Source organism: Myotis myotis, unplaced genomic scaffold (assembly GCF_014108235.1).
Source record: "Myotis myotis isolate mMyoMyo1 unplaced genomic scaffold, mMyoMyo1.p scaffold_m19_p_3, whole genome shotgun sequence".
Classification (NCBI taxonomy): domain Eukaryota; kingdom Metazoa; phylum Chordata; class Mammalia; order Chiroptera; family Vespertilionidae; genus Myotis; species Myotis myotis.
Genome location: NW_023416335.1, coordinates 167,374,004 through 167,389,880, shown reverse-complemented (window position 1 = coordinate 167,389,880; position 15,877 = coordinate 167,374,004). Strand labels below are relative to the sequence as shown.

General features: G+C 38.8%; 1 protein-coding gene across 3 annotated transcripts in view; it reads left to right on the top strand.

Annotated features, from left to right (window-relative positions):
• The first annotated feature begins 419 nt into the window (after positions 1 to 419).
• ARID2 (AT-rich interaction domain 2) overlaps positions 420 to 15,877 on the top strand; it is a 200,395-nt gene continuing 184,937 nt past the window's right edge. Inside the window, exons 1-3 of one of the 3 annotated variants that reach the window (XM_036299796.1) lie at positions 420 to 674; positions 782 to 875; positions 1,968 to 2,065. In XM_036299796.1, the coding sequence (XP_036155689.1) occupies positions 583 to 674; positions 782 to 875; positions 1,968 to 2,065 (284 nt within the window). In that variant the 5' untranslated portion in view covers positions 420 to 582. Of the gene's footprint in view, positions 675 to 781; positions 876 to 1,967; positions 2,066 to 15,877 lie in introns of those variants that run through there. The other 2 variants (XM_036299795.1, XM_036299797.1) reach the window with 2 other exon arrangements.

The following is a 15,877-nucleotide window of genomic DNA, read 5'->3' as shown; positions in this document are numbered from 1 at the left end:
TCCCCACCCCCAGCCCCGCCTGCCCCAGCCCCGCCGCCGCCGCCGCCGCCGCCGCCGAAACTCCCGGGCCGCCAGCCTCCCGACCCTCACCGTCCGCTCGCCTAGCCCCTCGCCCGCCCGCCCGCGCGCCCCCGGCAGCAGCACCATGTTGAATCGCGGCCCCAGGCCGAGCCGCCCGAGCCGGCGGCGCTGAGAGGCGGGCGAGAGCGGGCCGCGGGGAGGGAGGGAAGGCAGGGGTGGGGGCCGCGCTCGCCCCGCCGCTTCGCGCGGATCCGGCCGTCGCCTGCCCCTCTAGTTTCGCTCCGATTTCTTTAAACTTTTTTAGAAATTCCCCTCCCTCCTTCCCTCCGGTCCCCCAGGCCTCCCGCTCCCTCCTTCCCCTCCTCCTCCTCCTCCTCCCCCTCCCTCCTCCCTCCCTGCGCCGCCGCCGCCGCCGCCGCCGCCGCCACCGCCGGCCCATGACTGCGCCCCGCCGCCGCCGGCCGAGGAATGGGCTCCGGGCTCTGGTAGGAAGCGCGGGGAGCGGGGGGCGCTTTTAAAACACCGATCTGGGTTTTCTTTAAAACCTCCTTTGAAAAAATAATGGCAAACTCGACGGGGAAGGCGCCTCCGGACGAGCGGAGAAAGGGACTCGCTTTCCTGGACGAGCTGCGGCAGTTCCACCACAGCCGAGGGTGAGAGCAGAACCGGGGGGGCAGCGCGGGGCGAGCCGGGGCGAACGGGGCTCCCGGCCGGGCGCGGGGTCCCGGCTGACAAGTGCGGGGCGTCCTCTCTCCCACAGGTCGCCTTTCAAGAAAATCCCCGCGGTGGGTGGGAAGGAGCTGGATCTGCACGGTCTCTACACCAGAGTCACTACTTTAGGCGGATTCGCGAAGGTGAGTGGAAGTTTTAATTTGTATTTCCCTCTCGCTGGCCTCCTCCGAAAAGTCTCCTTTGACCCCGGGGTGGGCGCTCGGGGCCGGGGGGGGGCGGCCCGCGGGAGCCCGAGGCGTCCCTTTCGCTCGCAGCCGGCGGCTCGGAGGCGGACGGCGGCGGGGCTGTTTTCGGCCTGGTGGTGGCTGGCGTGCGCGCGGCGGGCGCGGGGCCGGGGCGGGCGGGCGGCCCGGCGCCGGCTCGCGCCCTGCCCGCTGCCCGGCCGGCCCGCGGGGTCTGAGCGCCGCGGCGGGGAGCGCGGGCGTGCGGGGTGCCCGCCGGAGCCCCGCGCCCGCCCCGTGCCCGCCCGCCCGCCGCTCGCCGCCGCCGCCGCCGCCGCCGCTCTAGCACAGGCGGAGACACAGGCACACAGACTCTGCGAGCAGTTTTCGTGCAACTCAAAATTAGCGCGGGCAGGTTTCACATCGATAATCGGCGGCGAAACGGCCCCGGCGGCCGGGGGCACGGCCTCGGCCCCGGCGCCCCGGGTTTATGCCGCTAACAAAAGAAACCCGGACCTGTCTCCAAATAGCCATCTTAGGCTTCAAGGCTAGGCAGGAGCTGTAGGCCTCACGAAGGGCCTATGGAGATGGAGAGATGTGGGAGAGGGAGCGCAGTCGGCCCCGGCCCCCCCAGACCCTGCGGGCGTCGCTGTCCGGAACACTATTGATCCTTCGGAACTTTTTTTTTCTTTTTCTTTTCTTTTTTTTTTTTCCGTGTAAACGGACCGCGTTGAGATTTAAAAGGGGGCGACAGCGGGACTTGCGATTGGTTATTGTCCGGGCTTCAAAAACAAAACAAACCCACCAGACCCCCTCTCCCCTCCCCCCGCCCCCCCCCCCAAAAAAAACAAGTGCTGCAAAACCCAGGGCTCTCGGGTGCAAACAGGGGTACCAGCAGGCTCTGCTGCTTGGTAGCTCGTAGGGGTCGATCTGAAACGCCCATCGACGCCTGGGTATCTGCAGATCTCTGTAGAATGGGTATTTATTTCATGGTTAGGTTAGAGTTTTCTTGGGTCGTGCATTTGCAGACAAGCGTGGTTGTGTTTTTAACAGGTTTCTGAGAAGAATCAGTGGGGAGAAATTGTTGAAGAGTTCAACTTTCCCAGAAGTTGTTCTAACGCTGCCTTTGCTTTAAAACAGTATTACTTGCGGTGAGTAGTAGTGACTCTTGAACAGTATTTGGAAATGAGGGACTTATGGGGAGATTTGTTTTTAGACATAAAAAATAGCGTGCGGGCACACACACACACACACCCCCCCTCCAAACCTTGCACACCAGTTTCTGAACTCATGTTAATTTTAGTCTGGGAAACATTGAATAGCCACAGAGTGAGGTTTTAGGATGGTGGGAGCTGTCCTCACCTATTTTAAGATTGTTTACATTTTTTTTATACGGAATCATTACAGGTGACACCCTACCTCCATCTTGGTAAACATTCTTTTGTGACATTGTTATTGATTGCTTGATATCCAAAGAGGGGCAGAAAGGTGATGTTTAGTAAAAGAGTTAAGATAGTTAATGAAACTTTGTATCCCTTGGGAAAATTTTTTCTTTGTTTTGGAAACTTCTTTGTCTTTTTAAATTCTGACTTTAAAAATGAAATCTCTTGTGTGGAACCTTGTCACTGAGTAGTTTTTCAGTGCAATATTTCTACATAGCATAACATGCTGGTGTCTGAGGTGACCAGGATTGATTTTTTTTTTTTTTAAATATCAAGTCACTTAAAAACATTCAAAAGGATTATTATATAGTTAGGAGAATTAGGGATACTGTGAAAAGAAATGCTATGATTTGGATTTTTCTTCCATTCTCCCCTTTATTTTGTCTTTATTTGACAAAGTAAATTTCTTATTCAGTTGGTATGTGATAAGTTTAGATGGTATATTTTGTGACCGGCTATTTTTTTTTTTTAACCAGTTGTTTTCCTAGAAATATTTTTATATTGTAATTTATTATGAGGTCCTCTTTTTATTTTTAATGTTTACTTAGCCATAGAGGGCCCTTAGTTGTTGGTGGTTATTTAAAACTAAAATATTGCTCTTTATACTTATTATTATACTGATATTATAAGATGGCCTTTTTAAAATAATGTGGCTTCTGCATAATTTGAGCTTGGCATTTATTATTGCTCCAAATGTAATAGCAATAGTGTGGATAGTCTGTGTTATGTTTAGCATTCTGAAATAGGAATGTAGTAATTACACAGGTGTACTTTCTATTGGCTATCATAGATTGACTTCAGGCTTGAAGCTGAAGAGTTCACAGAACTTTGTGGGTAGTTACTGAGCTATACAGAAGTCTAGAAAATATATGGTTAGTTGTTATCTACTGTGTGTCTGTGATGTGTGTTAGAGTACATTTTTAGATAAAGGACTAAAACTAAAAGCAAACTAGAACAAAATTATCCTCCAAAACATTGCTTTAATATTATGGTAAGTTGATACTTTATATTTATAGTGATATTCACTTGCTAATTTTCATTTATAATATTGAGAGGAATACTCTTAATACATACCCTGGCTTTCTGCTTATCAGTTTGAACCATTTGGATTTTAGACTGTTTAAAATGTACATTTAAAGTTATGCCTGATGCTTACTGAATTGATTGAATGATTGAACTTTAATATCCGTAAGGTACTATATGATGTATATGGTTCATGAGAGGTGTGTTTTTCTGAAGAATTTACATTCATTCTAACAGAGTTTTAGACTTCTAATTTTTTACAAGTTACATACATACTGTTTTTCCAGTTTTGATTTCTATCTTGAGATCATATCCACTGGCTATACTTATAGGTACTATTTTTAACTAGATAGTTTCAAGGTTTGCAACTTTTTACATTGTTCTCAGATCAAGTTGAGCTTTATGTTCTTATTAGAAGCTGCTTTTTGATCTGTCTTTAGCTAAACTTTTTTCCTTCAGATGTCACTCTCTAGGTTTGTTTTTGCAGGGTTGTAGCTAGGCTACTAGGAAAAAGGTTGGGCATTTGTTTTGGAAAATAAAACCATGTGAAGATTTGCATGGTTTCTAAAGAAATACATTGGTCAAAAATTGGGTACTACCAAACTTGAAAGATTTTTTTTTTTCATAGTGGTATAATATTGCACAGTAGAGGACATGTATTATGCTGGATTTTACACCTTCCTCTGAAAAATCTTAACTGGCAGACAGGATGCCAAGCTTTCACAGTGATTCTGTTACTTAACCATAAAAGTGTCTCTTCATAGTAAGAAATAGTAATCAAGTGACTTTGTAAGTTTCCTCTTTCATATATCAAATTGAATGTCATAGTTTCTGATGAGCAGATAATGTGTTTTATAAATCATAGGTGAAATAATTTGACTTATAAGACTGTCCTTACATGTGGTAGTTCTCATTTACTCTACAAGTTTAGTATTTGCTGACATTGCTCTGTTATTTTATTACTAGAGGCCCAGTGCACAGATTCATGCACCAGTGGGGTCCCTCAGCCTGGCCTGTGCTCTCTCGCAATCCAGGACCCCTTGGGGGATGTTAGAGGCCCAGTGCATGGATTTGGCCCGATCCCCACAGGCCAGGCTAAGGAACCCCACCAGTGTATGAATTCGTGCTCTGGGCCTCTAGTATGCATATGAGATCTTTGGTTAATCTCTTCCCACCCTCCCCTTCCCCCTTCCCTCTGAGATTCATCAGTCTGTTCCATGTTTCCATGCCTGTGTATTGAGCATCTGCCCCCTGGTGGTCAGTGCTCGTCATAGCTACCAGTCAAACGGTCGCTTAGGCTTTTATATATAGATTAATTGGAGAATGGCTGTTAGCCTAGTATTTTATGATATATCGTCATGATATTACAGACATTTAGATAAGTGAGATCAGACTAGCATGCTGGCCATGTATATATCCTAACATTTTAAAGTTTATTTTGATACAAACATACATAGTCATTAAATATAGAGACTTGAATTTAGTGATCTGCCAAAAGTTAGCTTGATTGTATCAAACATGTAGATTGTCTACAAAGATTTCTCAAAGTCTAAAATTGAAATGATTATTTGTTTCAACGCTGGCATTTAATTTTAAAAATGTGTTTACTGATGTGTAAAAGTACTCTTTAAAAATTATTAATCATCCATGATGTCTACATATTTTGTTTGCACTTCATTCCTTTCTTGGCATGTACACCTCAATATATTCCACAAAAGTTTATTATTAGATTATCCCTAAAGTGTAAATGCATAAGGTATAATTTCACAGTAGAGGACATGTATTATATTTCATAAATGGAGAAATCAAAGTGCAAAAAAAATCAAAATGGCGTTGGGGCATTGATGAGTTGAACAGAAAGGTTGTATTCCTTACATGTATTTAGTAATGTTTAATCTATCTATTATAAATTCAGTTTGTTAGTCACAAATTATTTTAAGAAATTAAAATATAATTGGAAATTACATATGGTTAAACTTATGCCCAAGTGTATCTAAACCCATTGTGTTCCTTATTTATTCTGTGAATTTTTGTTGTTGTTCTGTTTTGGTATTAAGATTGGGGGTAAAAATACTATTCTTATTTCCATTAAGAATTTGAAGCGTTGCTATGAAGATTTAGGTAAATGTTTCAAATACTTACTTGAAGAATTTTGTTTAACCTACTGACTCCAGTAGTACAGCTATAGTCAAGGCTAACTTGATGTATACATTATAAAATTTGATTTTTTGAAAGGAAGTAAAATATCTTAGACATTAAAAACTTACTGTACAAATTTATACGTTACTGGTTTTCTTATAACAGTAAATAATTTTTTTAAGCAATTTTATTTCTTTCCCCCGTCTCTTTCAGTATATTTTTATTGATTTCAGAGCGGAAAGGAGAGTGATAGAAACATAAATGATGAGAATCATTCATTGGATGCCTCCTGCACACCCCCTACTGGGGATCTAGCTTGTAACCTAGACATGTGCCCTGACCCAGAATCAAACTGGGACCTCCTGGTTCAGAGGTCGATGCTCAACCACAGAGCCATGCCAGTTGGGCACATTAAATGATTTTTTTTACTCATACCTTTAGAATAGCCAGAGACTTAATTATAGAATTCCACACACCATTGTGAATTTTCAGTTGCATTGTAAGTTTACTCTGTTTCCCTTGGTTGATAAAGCCCTTCCTAAGTTATAGAGTTTACATTTCTTAGTTAAATAGATGGATACACTCATGTGTTCTGTGGTTAGTGTCCACCATGTAGATCACTTCTTTTAAGAGAAAGCCTTTCATGAATTACTTGAGGTTAAGTGAAAGAATGCTTCAAGATTGTGATAAATATGCAAATAATACATTGAGTTTGTGAGTTGATAAAATTTATAAACAGATTGCTCTCCTTATTCAAGGAAGGAAAGTAAAAATAATATGGAGACTGGAAGAACAGCTGTATCTAAATAAATTATTCATACATGTATTTAAATTTAATTTTTTAAACTATCCTTTCATTTTGAACAAACCTGATTTTGTTATCTCCTGATATTCTGTTATACTTTAAAGAGCATGCAGATTTGTTCAAAGGAAGAATAGAAAGTGGAGAAAGTTGAAAGACTGATCAGAGCTCAGCTAGGTTAGTGTTATGTCTTACCATATTTTAAGCAGCTTAAATTTGCCCTGAAGAAGAAACAAATCTCTTTCTAAGATAGATAGTTTACTGAAGTTAAAAATTTCACTGAAGATTCAAACTAACAACTCTTAACTCTCAAAAGTGTTTATATGCTTTTTTTGCATTTGTGTTTTCTGCCTCAGATGTTAACTAAAAATGTCTGTTTCTAAATAGGAGTACTCTTTTATAATGCCACCTCTACTCTGTTGTGGATTCAGTATTTTCATGGTCGTGTGTGACATCCATTATAACTTTGGTAGACAAGTATATCTCTTCTGTGACTCTGATGTTCCCAAACTGAATGATATTAGAAGTTGGAAAGGAAGGAAAAACAAACACCTTAATTCATTGGAATTTAGGTGCATTAGTCAGCAAACAAGAATTCAGTACATATTTGTAGGTAAAGTAGAGTACTTATTACTTGGTAAAGGCTGCTTATTGCTTATTTTTCAGAGTGGTATAGGCCCTATTAAGGTTTACTGGTAAAAATAGGGTTTGTTGGAATTGGGAATTAGAGAGACATATGGGGCAGGGTTGATCTGCCACTACCATCATCACCACATTCTTTGTTATTCAGGATCAATTAGAGTAGAAATTCCCAATTTGTATTATATTAAAAACTCGTTTTCCTGAAATGTCATTATGTTTCCTTGAAAAAAGCTAAATGAATTTGAGCAATAAAGCTAAACTTGGTTACTGTATTGCAGGACTTCTTAGAGACTTCAGTTTGTTAGTATGCATTGTGGAACTGTTGACAATCTGGAGAAACACTACCTCCCTACCCCTACCCATAGTAAATGGTGTTTCCCAGACACCTACCACACATCACCAGAGTGTGGTGTGAAACCCTGTGTTTGAGGAACGCCTGCTGAGTTCTGTGGAATACAGTTTGGGAAATATAATAATGCTTTCTCTAATGGGTAAACTATAATTTGATGAAAATGTGACTATGATTAAGATTTTTAAAAAATTTATTAATTTGAGAGGAACATCAATTTATTGTCCCACTAAATTATGCAATCATTGATTGCCTTTTGTATGCCCTGACCAGAGATCGAACCTTCAACCTTGGAGTATCTGGACAACGCTCTAACCAAATTTTACATTATAAAGTTTGTTAAAATAAATTTATTAAATAAAATTTTGGGGGACCTGGAATAAATAGTTGGTTTAGAGTAAATTGCCACTTATTCAGGTTATCTATGAATTTCATTAAACTTTCCAAGAATTATGTTATTAAAAATAGAGTCTAATATATATTTTTCTGTTTCAAAAATTTCACTTGTGCTTGGATACTTTTTGCATATTATGTTGTAAATTAGAAATTAATGCCTTTCTATAAGATACTAGAGGCCCAGTGCACGAAATTTGTGCATGGGGGGAGGGGTGTCCCTCAGCCCGGCCTGCACCCGTGGGGATCATGCCTAAACTGGCAGTTGGACATCCCCGTCCCAATCCAGAACACTTTTCATACAGGTGAAAGGCATCTTGCTGTTGTATGGCCAGCTACAATTTTTTCCCCTGATTATAAAAAGTTGTACAGCCCGAACCAGTTTGGCTAAGTGGATAGAGTGTCAGCCTGCGGACCGAAGGGTTCCAGGTTTGATTCCGGTCAAGGGCATGTACCTTGGTTGCAGGCACATCCCCAGTAATGGAGGTGTGCAGGAGGCAGCTGATCGATGTTTCTAACTCTATCCCTCTCCCTTCTTCCTCTCTGTAAAAAAACCAAAATATATTTATAAATAAATAAATAAATAAGTAAGTAAGTAAATAAATAAAAAGTAGTACATAACATGATCCTTCTGAGGCAATAGTACCATTTTCCCCATCTTATGGGTGGAGAAACTGAAGCAGAGAAAAGTTAAGTAATTGGCTTTGTCACACAGTTATAAGTGTCAGAATCAGGGGTGACCACAAAATGTGCAAGTCAGAGTCCATGCATATCATTGCTGCATCATCCTGTTTTTTCAATGTTAGAGTAGCCTTGCCAGGTTTTAATTTTTAAATCTAAGAGACTGTTCCCAATATATAGGGTAGGGTCCCTAGGCCTGGCTGGTGATCGTGATCAGGGCTGATCTGCGGGGCGATCGGCAGGTGGGGCGATCGGCAGGTGGGGCGATCGGCAGGTGGGGCGATCGGCAGGTGGGGCGATCGGCAGGTGGGGCGATCGGCAGGTGGGTTGATCTGGGGCCCCTGCTGGCACCCAGCGTGGCTGGCGGCTTGGCGCCACCTGCTGGCCAGCCCTGCTCCCCTGTTGCCGCCGCCGGTCGCCTCTGCCCCCTGGTGGTCAGTGTGCATCGTAGTGACCGGTTATTCCGCCTTTCGGTTGATTTGCATGTTAGGGTTTTATTATATAGGATATACTCTGTTGATGAAATACATTGCAATAACAGCTTCACATTCTGAATTGTTGACCAAAAATGACAAGGCTATACATTCTATTACTGTCTAAGTCAGTGTTTGCAGGGTCCTCCACATCTTACTGAAAGAGAATTTTGTAGTGGGGCTGAATCTGTTGTTTTGTCTGTTTTATCTCATTAGTTCTTAATAGTTCCTTTTCCTTTTCCCATTATGCCATTGATTTGTTGAAGTAATGGCTCTTTTGCCCTTTAGAATGTCCCATATTCTGGATTTGGTTGATCCCTTCCTCCTCGTGTCAATTAACCTGTTCCTCTGTGCCTTGTATTTATTTCCTGAAAACTGATAGTTAGCTCTAAAGGTTGATAACATTCAGGTTCAATATTTTAGGTATTTCTAATAGGTAGTGCTGTGTTTTGTAGATCATGAGGTGTATGATGTTTAGTTGTCCTGCTTTAGTGGTGCAAAGATTGATCAGTAGTTTTAGATATTAATAGTCTGAAACACTGTATTTTTAAAATGTGTGCCCCAGGTGATCCTTAAGTATGCTGAAGTTTGAGAACAGCTGATCTAACTATTGTAATGAAACCAATTTAGTTGCTGAGATAACTGGTTTAACTTGGCATCAACATGTTGGCCAAGGCTACATCCAGAACAAAACTTCTAGGTGACATCTGGTCTAGGGCACCTGCTCAAGCTGCACTTGTCATCTCTAAGCAGAGCCTAGACCAGGGGTGGGCAAACTTTTTGACTCGAGGGCCACAATGGGTTCTTAAACTGGACCGGAGGGCCGGAACAAAAGCATGGATGGAGTGTTTGTGTGAACTAATATAAATTCAAAGTAAACGTCATTACAAAAAAGGGTACGGTCTTTTTTTTTTTAGTTTTATTCATTTCAAATGGGCCGAATCCGGCCCGCGGGCCGTAGTTTGCCCACGGCTGGCCTAGATACACCCGTATATTTTGTCTCAGGGCTCTAGAGAGAAATAACAGGGCTCCACTTCAGTTAATGGGGAAAAGGGTAAATGAGACTGCTAATTCGAACTTATCCTAACTGTATTATTTGGATTTTAAAAAATTATTTAAAAATAAGTTTTCCTTAATATCTAGGTGTTTTTTTTTTCTATATAGTACTTTATAATATTCTCTACAAGTGGGATACCATTTGTTTTATTGAATTTACTGAATGCTTTTATTCTCTGTGAGGATTTTGTTGATCTATCTTAGCACTGCTTAGGGGAGGTAACTTACATTGTATAAATGCCTATAAAAGAAACTAATAATAGCCCATTTTGGTAAATGCACTTTGTTTTCATTTTTTAAACCATTTTCATATGTGAGATTTTATTTTTATCATTTAAAATTTCAGAAGTAATTGCTGTTATTCAATCTTAGAAAAACAACATTTAGAAAAACATGTATTTACACTACTCCAACTTTTCTTCTGAAGCATATGAGTTACTTCTTTTTAAAAAAGGTTGTAGGTTATATTCAATTCTCCATTTTAAGTGTCAGCCATAATTGCCAGTTAGGAAAGTATATTTTGTATCTTTTCAGGCCACGTTTTCTCCCCTTTATCTTTCCATTCCCTTCCCTGGTGATAGACCTGCTTTACATTTTATAAAGCATTGTCTTATACATAATCCTCCATTATCCATAGTTGTTAAATATCTTCAAGTACTATTTCATGTTCTAGGTATGTTAACCTTTGTTTCTATTATCATATAATGGGGCAATTAAAATGTTGCTATTTATGAAGCAATATTCAGATGAAGTTATATAAGAATCCATTGTTTGAATATACATACCTCTTATTGTGAGATATGGAAAGTATACAATTCTTTCTGATTTTTTACTATTTGGTAAAGTCTTACAGTGTTTAATGGTCAGTTGCTATGTGCACAAAGATGATGCTTAGTATATAATCATGACATACTCATCTTTAGTCATTTTGGATGAAATTTTATTTTGTCCATTGGTTAATTTTAAATAAGTAAAATATTAAACGTACATGTGGTCAGTAGGGACATTTTTTTAAAATAGGACAAAATAGAGACTAAGTTAGGGCCCTATGCAGAAAATACATAACTTTTTTAAATTCTTTAGAGATGGGGCTGAATTTAAATTTGTTAGTAATAATGCCCAGGTTGATCACACTTTCCATAATGGTTTATAGATTAAGTGAATTTTCAGTGTACTTGAGCTCAAATCAGACCACTTAGAGCTTCATAAACAGTAGTTAGTACCTTAGGCTGTACCTCCAAGTGCACTCACAAGTAATAGGTCAAGAGTGCTTAAGTGCTTTGGTATAATCTTTTTAGTTTGCACCATTAAAGTAAAAAACTTACGAATTTCTGAGTAGTTTTTCCAGGTAGTTCCATATTGCAATGTATTAATTCAATCTAGTAGTAAAAAATCTATTGGTAAGAGAAATGGTGAACCTTTTTTCCTTGCCATGTTTTTTTAAAAATTAAGTTGTTTTTTTGTTATATATATGTGAACTCATGTTTACACTTCATTAAAGTCAACCATTGTTATTTTGCCACATTTATTTTATATTTTTCTCTTTTTATGTGATAGTGGGTGTGTATTCACATACATTATTATTAGTGTTACTACTTTTTAATCCTTTGATATAATTGTGGATTAATGCCCTTTACTCAGAAATATAAGTGTATATCACCTTAGAATAAAAACATTCTCTTATGTGACAATAGTACAGTTATCAAATTTAGAAAACTTAACATGGATATAATTGTATTATCTAATATGCAGAGCTTATTTAAATATTACTAATTATCCCAAATACATCTTTTTTAGCAGTCATTCCCACCTTTCTAATCCATGATCTTGTATTACATATCTTTAGTTCTTCAGCCTTCCATGATACTACCGTTTTTTAATAGTGTAAGCCTATAATTATATTATAAAATTTCGATTTGTCAGATGTTTTTCAGGATTAGATTAAGTTAAACATTTTTGGCAGGAGGCGTGTGATGTCACTTTGTCCCGTTAGTGCTGATGTTAACTTTGGTTAAGGTGGTGTCCTCTTGGTTTCTCCACTGTGAAGCTTCCATTTTCTCTTTTATAATTAATAAGTAATTTGCGGGAACATACTTTGAGACCATATAAATATCTTGCTCACCATCAAACTTTTACCCAGTAATTTCAACATTCATTGATGATTCGTGCTTGAATCAGTTATTATGAAGAATGTACAATGCTTATTTCCTAACTTTATTATTCCTTCTACATTTATTAGCAGTCTAGGATAAGAAAAGTATTTTCATTCTTATTGATTAGATTTTTATTTTGTACAATGGATTAAAATCCATGATGTTATGCATTTGGCTTTTTAAATTTGGCCACTATGAGCCCTTTTAAGATGGCTTCTATGAATTTTTCACATGTTTCCATTTTTTTGAGCTCTTTTCTTGCTTTCTGACAAGATAAGATCTTCCAGGTTCAATTTGTGTTTTGCTTATCTAGCTCTCTAGCATCAGCCATTTCTCCAAGGAGTCCGGATTCCTTTTTGTATGGAGTGGTATATAGAAACCAAGATCTGGGTAGTAGGTATGCTCCTTGTTACTTAGGCCCTTTCAGAGGACAGAGCTAGGAAGTTTTGTTTATTTTAGATATAAATATACATATTTTGAAAATCATAAGGCTGTATTGATATCACCAATTATTAGTCCACACAAGTCCCCTTGATGCCTTCTTCCATTCCATGTATTTCCCTTCATCTGCATTGAGAATCCTAATTCCCACTACTCATTTTGTCAGTTTTATAATACATAAGAGAATACTTTCAGAATTGTTATACACATACCACTACAAACAGGAAACCTGCTAAGTAAAGATTTGCAGTTCTTTTTTGTGTTCATACTGAAGCTATATCATCACTAAAGTATGGTGCTAAAAAAATTCAGTGATTTAAAAAAAAAATGTATTTTATTGATTTCAGAGAGGAAGGGAGAGACACAAACATCAATGATAAGAGAGAATCATTCATTGGATGCCTTCTGCACGTTCCACACTGGGGATTGAGCCCGCAACCCGGGCATGTGCCCTGACCAGGAATAGAACCTTGACCTGGTTCATAGGTTGACACTCAACTACTGAGCCACAGCAGCTGGGCTATTCAAATTTTTTTGTGTCACTCAAGAATCTAAAATTTTATAGAGTTTCATCATTTCTTGAGTTTATTCTTAAGTATATTATCATTTTTATACTTATTTTATACTTGTGATGCTATTGCAAATGTTTTCTTTTCCATTATATCTTCTAATTGGTTATCATATTTTTATATGAAAGATTTTTTATTTTTGTAATCTGTCTTAACTGTTTTACTGTTTGTATGTTTTACTATTGATTTAAAAAATTTTAGAGACACTAGCACATCATCTGCAAATAAGGACAGTTTTACTTGTTCTCTAAATTTTACTCCTTTAATTATTTTCTTTTATCTAATTGTATTGGCCACTGTTTAACAGTTGAGAAGATGAGGGCATCTTTTCCTTGACTTGATGCTAATCTTAGTTTGATATTTCTAGTATTTCCTCATTGAGTAAGATACTGCCTGCTATGTGTTCTTACTGCAGTCTTAATTCTGCATTTCTTACTAATACTAGTATAGTATTTCTATATCTGTTTATTGAATGAACAATACTATTGGACTTAGAAATCAGATTTAGTGACTTTTTTATATGTTTTATCTACTAGCATTTGGTTTTAATTTTTAAAATCTGTATTTATTGCCGAAACCGGTTTGGCTCAGTGGATAGAGCGTCGGCCTGCAGACTGGAGGGTCCCGGGTTCGATTCCGGTCAGGGGCATGTGCCTGGGTTGCGGGCATATCCCCAGTGGGAGATGTGCAGGAGGCAGCTGATTGATGTTTCTCTCTCATCAATGTTTCTAACTCTCTATCTCTCTCCCTTCCTCTCTGTAAAAAATCAATAAAATATATTAAAAAAAAATTAAAAAAAAATCTGTATTTATTTCTTTATTATCTATATTCAAGAGAGGAGCTAGATCAAATGTTAAAAAATTTAAATCCCATTTTGTGGATTATATTTGAATGTGAATATTTCTCATATTCCAGCTAAAATGGTAAAAGATATAAATTATCTTTCCTGTTCTATCTGTTTATTAAGCAGACTTTACTGTTTCATTCTTTGCTGGTCATTGCATCACTCGTTATACAAAAACAAGGCAATAATTTAATTTATTGCTTGATTTTCATATTAAAACTAGTGCAAACTATGATTTAATTATTGCTTGATTTTTTTTTTTAATATTCTACCCAAGTAAGAAGTAATTATTTTAGTTTAAAAGTCTTCTTTATTAGGGTATCCAGCCTGTGGAAATGAAAAGCAAATTTATCTTTTAGTTACATCAGAAATCTTATATGCTTGTTTGGGTGACTCCATTTAAATCCATTATGACTAAATTAAATGTGTTATGTTGCATTGTATATTAGATCCTCAGAATTAGATATAAATTTTGATAATAAAGTCTTTCTAGTTTTGATATTTTATTAGAACATCCCTTTTTCTTCTTTATCCCCCTCTTTATAAACTATAGAGCAGGCGTGGGCAACCTTTTGTGAGTGCGTGCCAAAACCAGCAAAATCTCTGACTCAAAATTCTTCTGCATGCCAACCCTAATTTTTTGAGAACATGTTACGCTTACTCGATATTTCTTAAGGTGTATGTATGTGAAGAACCTTGAAGAAATAATAAAATTTATTTGAGCGACAAAAACACAGTATATGATAATGAAAAATACATTTATTTTTTAATGTATACATGTACGCTGTTAGTCCGACAGAAAACTTTATGACTCTGTTTGATATTATCAGTGGGACTTTTGCTGCTGCATCACTGATGACAGATTTTACATCAGGTTTGTATTTCGTGACCTTCAGAGATATGCACGAGCTACTACTTTCATCCGTCAGGCTACTCCTATTACGAGACTTAACAAAATTCATCACTGAGAACAAAGATTCACAAGCGTATGTGGATGAAACAAAAACACTGGTCGGATCTAGGAAGGCAGGGAGAGTTAAGGCAGAGGCATAGAAATTGCTCTTTCTCTCTCTCGTCAATCCATGTCTATGGTCTTTAAGATAACTTGTTATGTAAAATTATTTATCTAAGATACACCTACATTGAATTTATCTGAAAAATAAAAAAGTCGATATTAAGAAAAAAATTGTAAATGGAAGGTTATAAAAGAGGGTTTCTCATGCCAGCATGGTTACTGGCGTGCCATGTTTGGCATGCGTGCCAGGGGTTGCCTACCCCTGCTATAGGGGTTAGCTTAAGTGGATGAGTGTATGTGCACACACGCATGCATGCATGCAGCACTATTTATTAGCTTTAAGCAAATTGCTTGGTAGTTTCTTGATCAGTTCCTGAGCATACCAAATCTTAACTATATTTATCAAGTCTTATGAATTTAAAGGGCTAAGTGGAGGTAGATATTAGTATTATATGCAAATTCAATCTTTTGTAGAGGCCTAGTAGTAGTGTGTACTGAGCCTGAAATTAGGTTAATAAGATAGGAGCAGAAAGTATGCAGTTAGCAATAATTGGATATGACTACTGAACCTGTCAATTCATAGTATCATTCTTAGAACTGAAGGGGATTTAAAAAAATTTTTTTTCTATTGATTTCAGAGAGGGAGAGAGAGAGAGGGAGGGAGGGGAGGAGGGAGGGAGGGAGGAAGGAAGGAAGGAAGGAAGGAAGGAAGGAAGGAAGGAAGGAAGGAAGGAAGGAAGTCAATGAGAGCATCATTGATCGGCTGCCTCTTACATGCCCAAGCCCTCATGTGCCCAGATCGGAATCGAACCGTGACCTCCTGGTTCGTAGGTTGATACTCAACCACTGAGCCACAGGTGGGGCAGAACTGAGGGCATTTTAAGAAGGTTATCCAGCCTCATGCTTTCTCTAATAAGCTATAAATAAAGAAATTTTTTCTG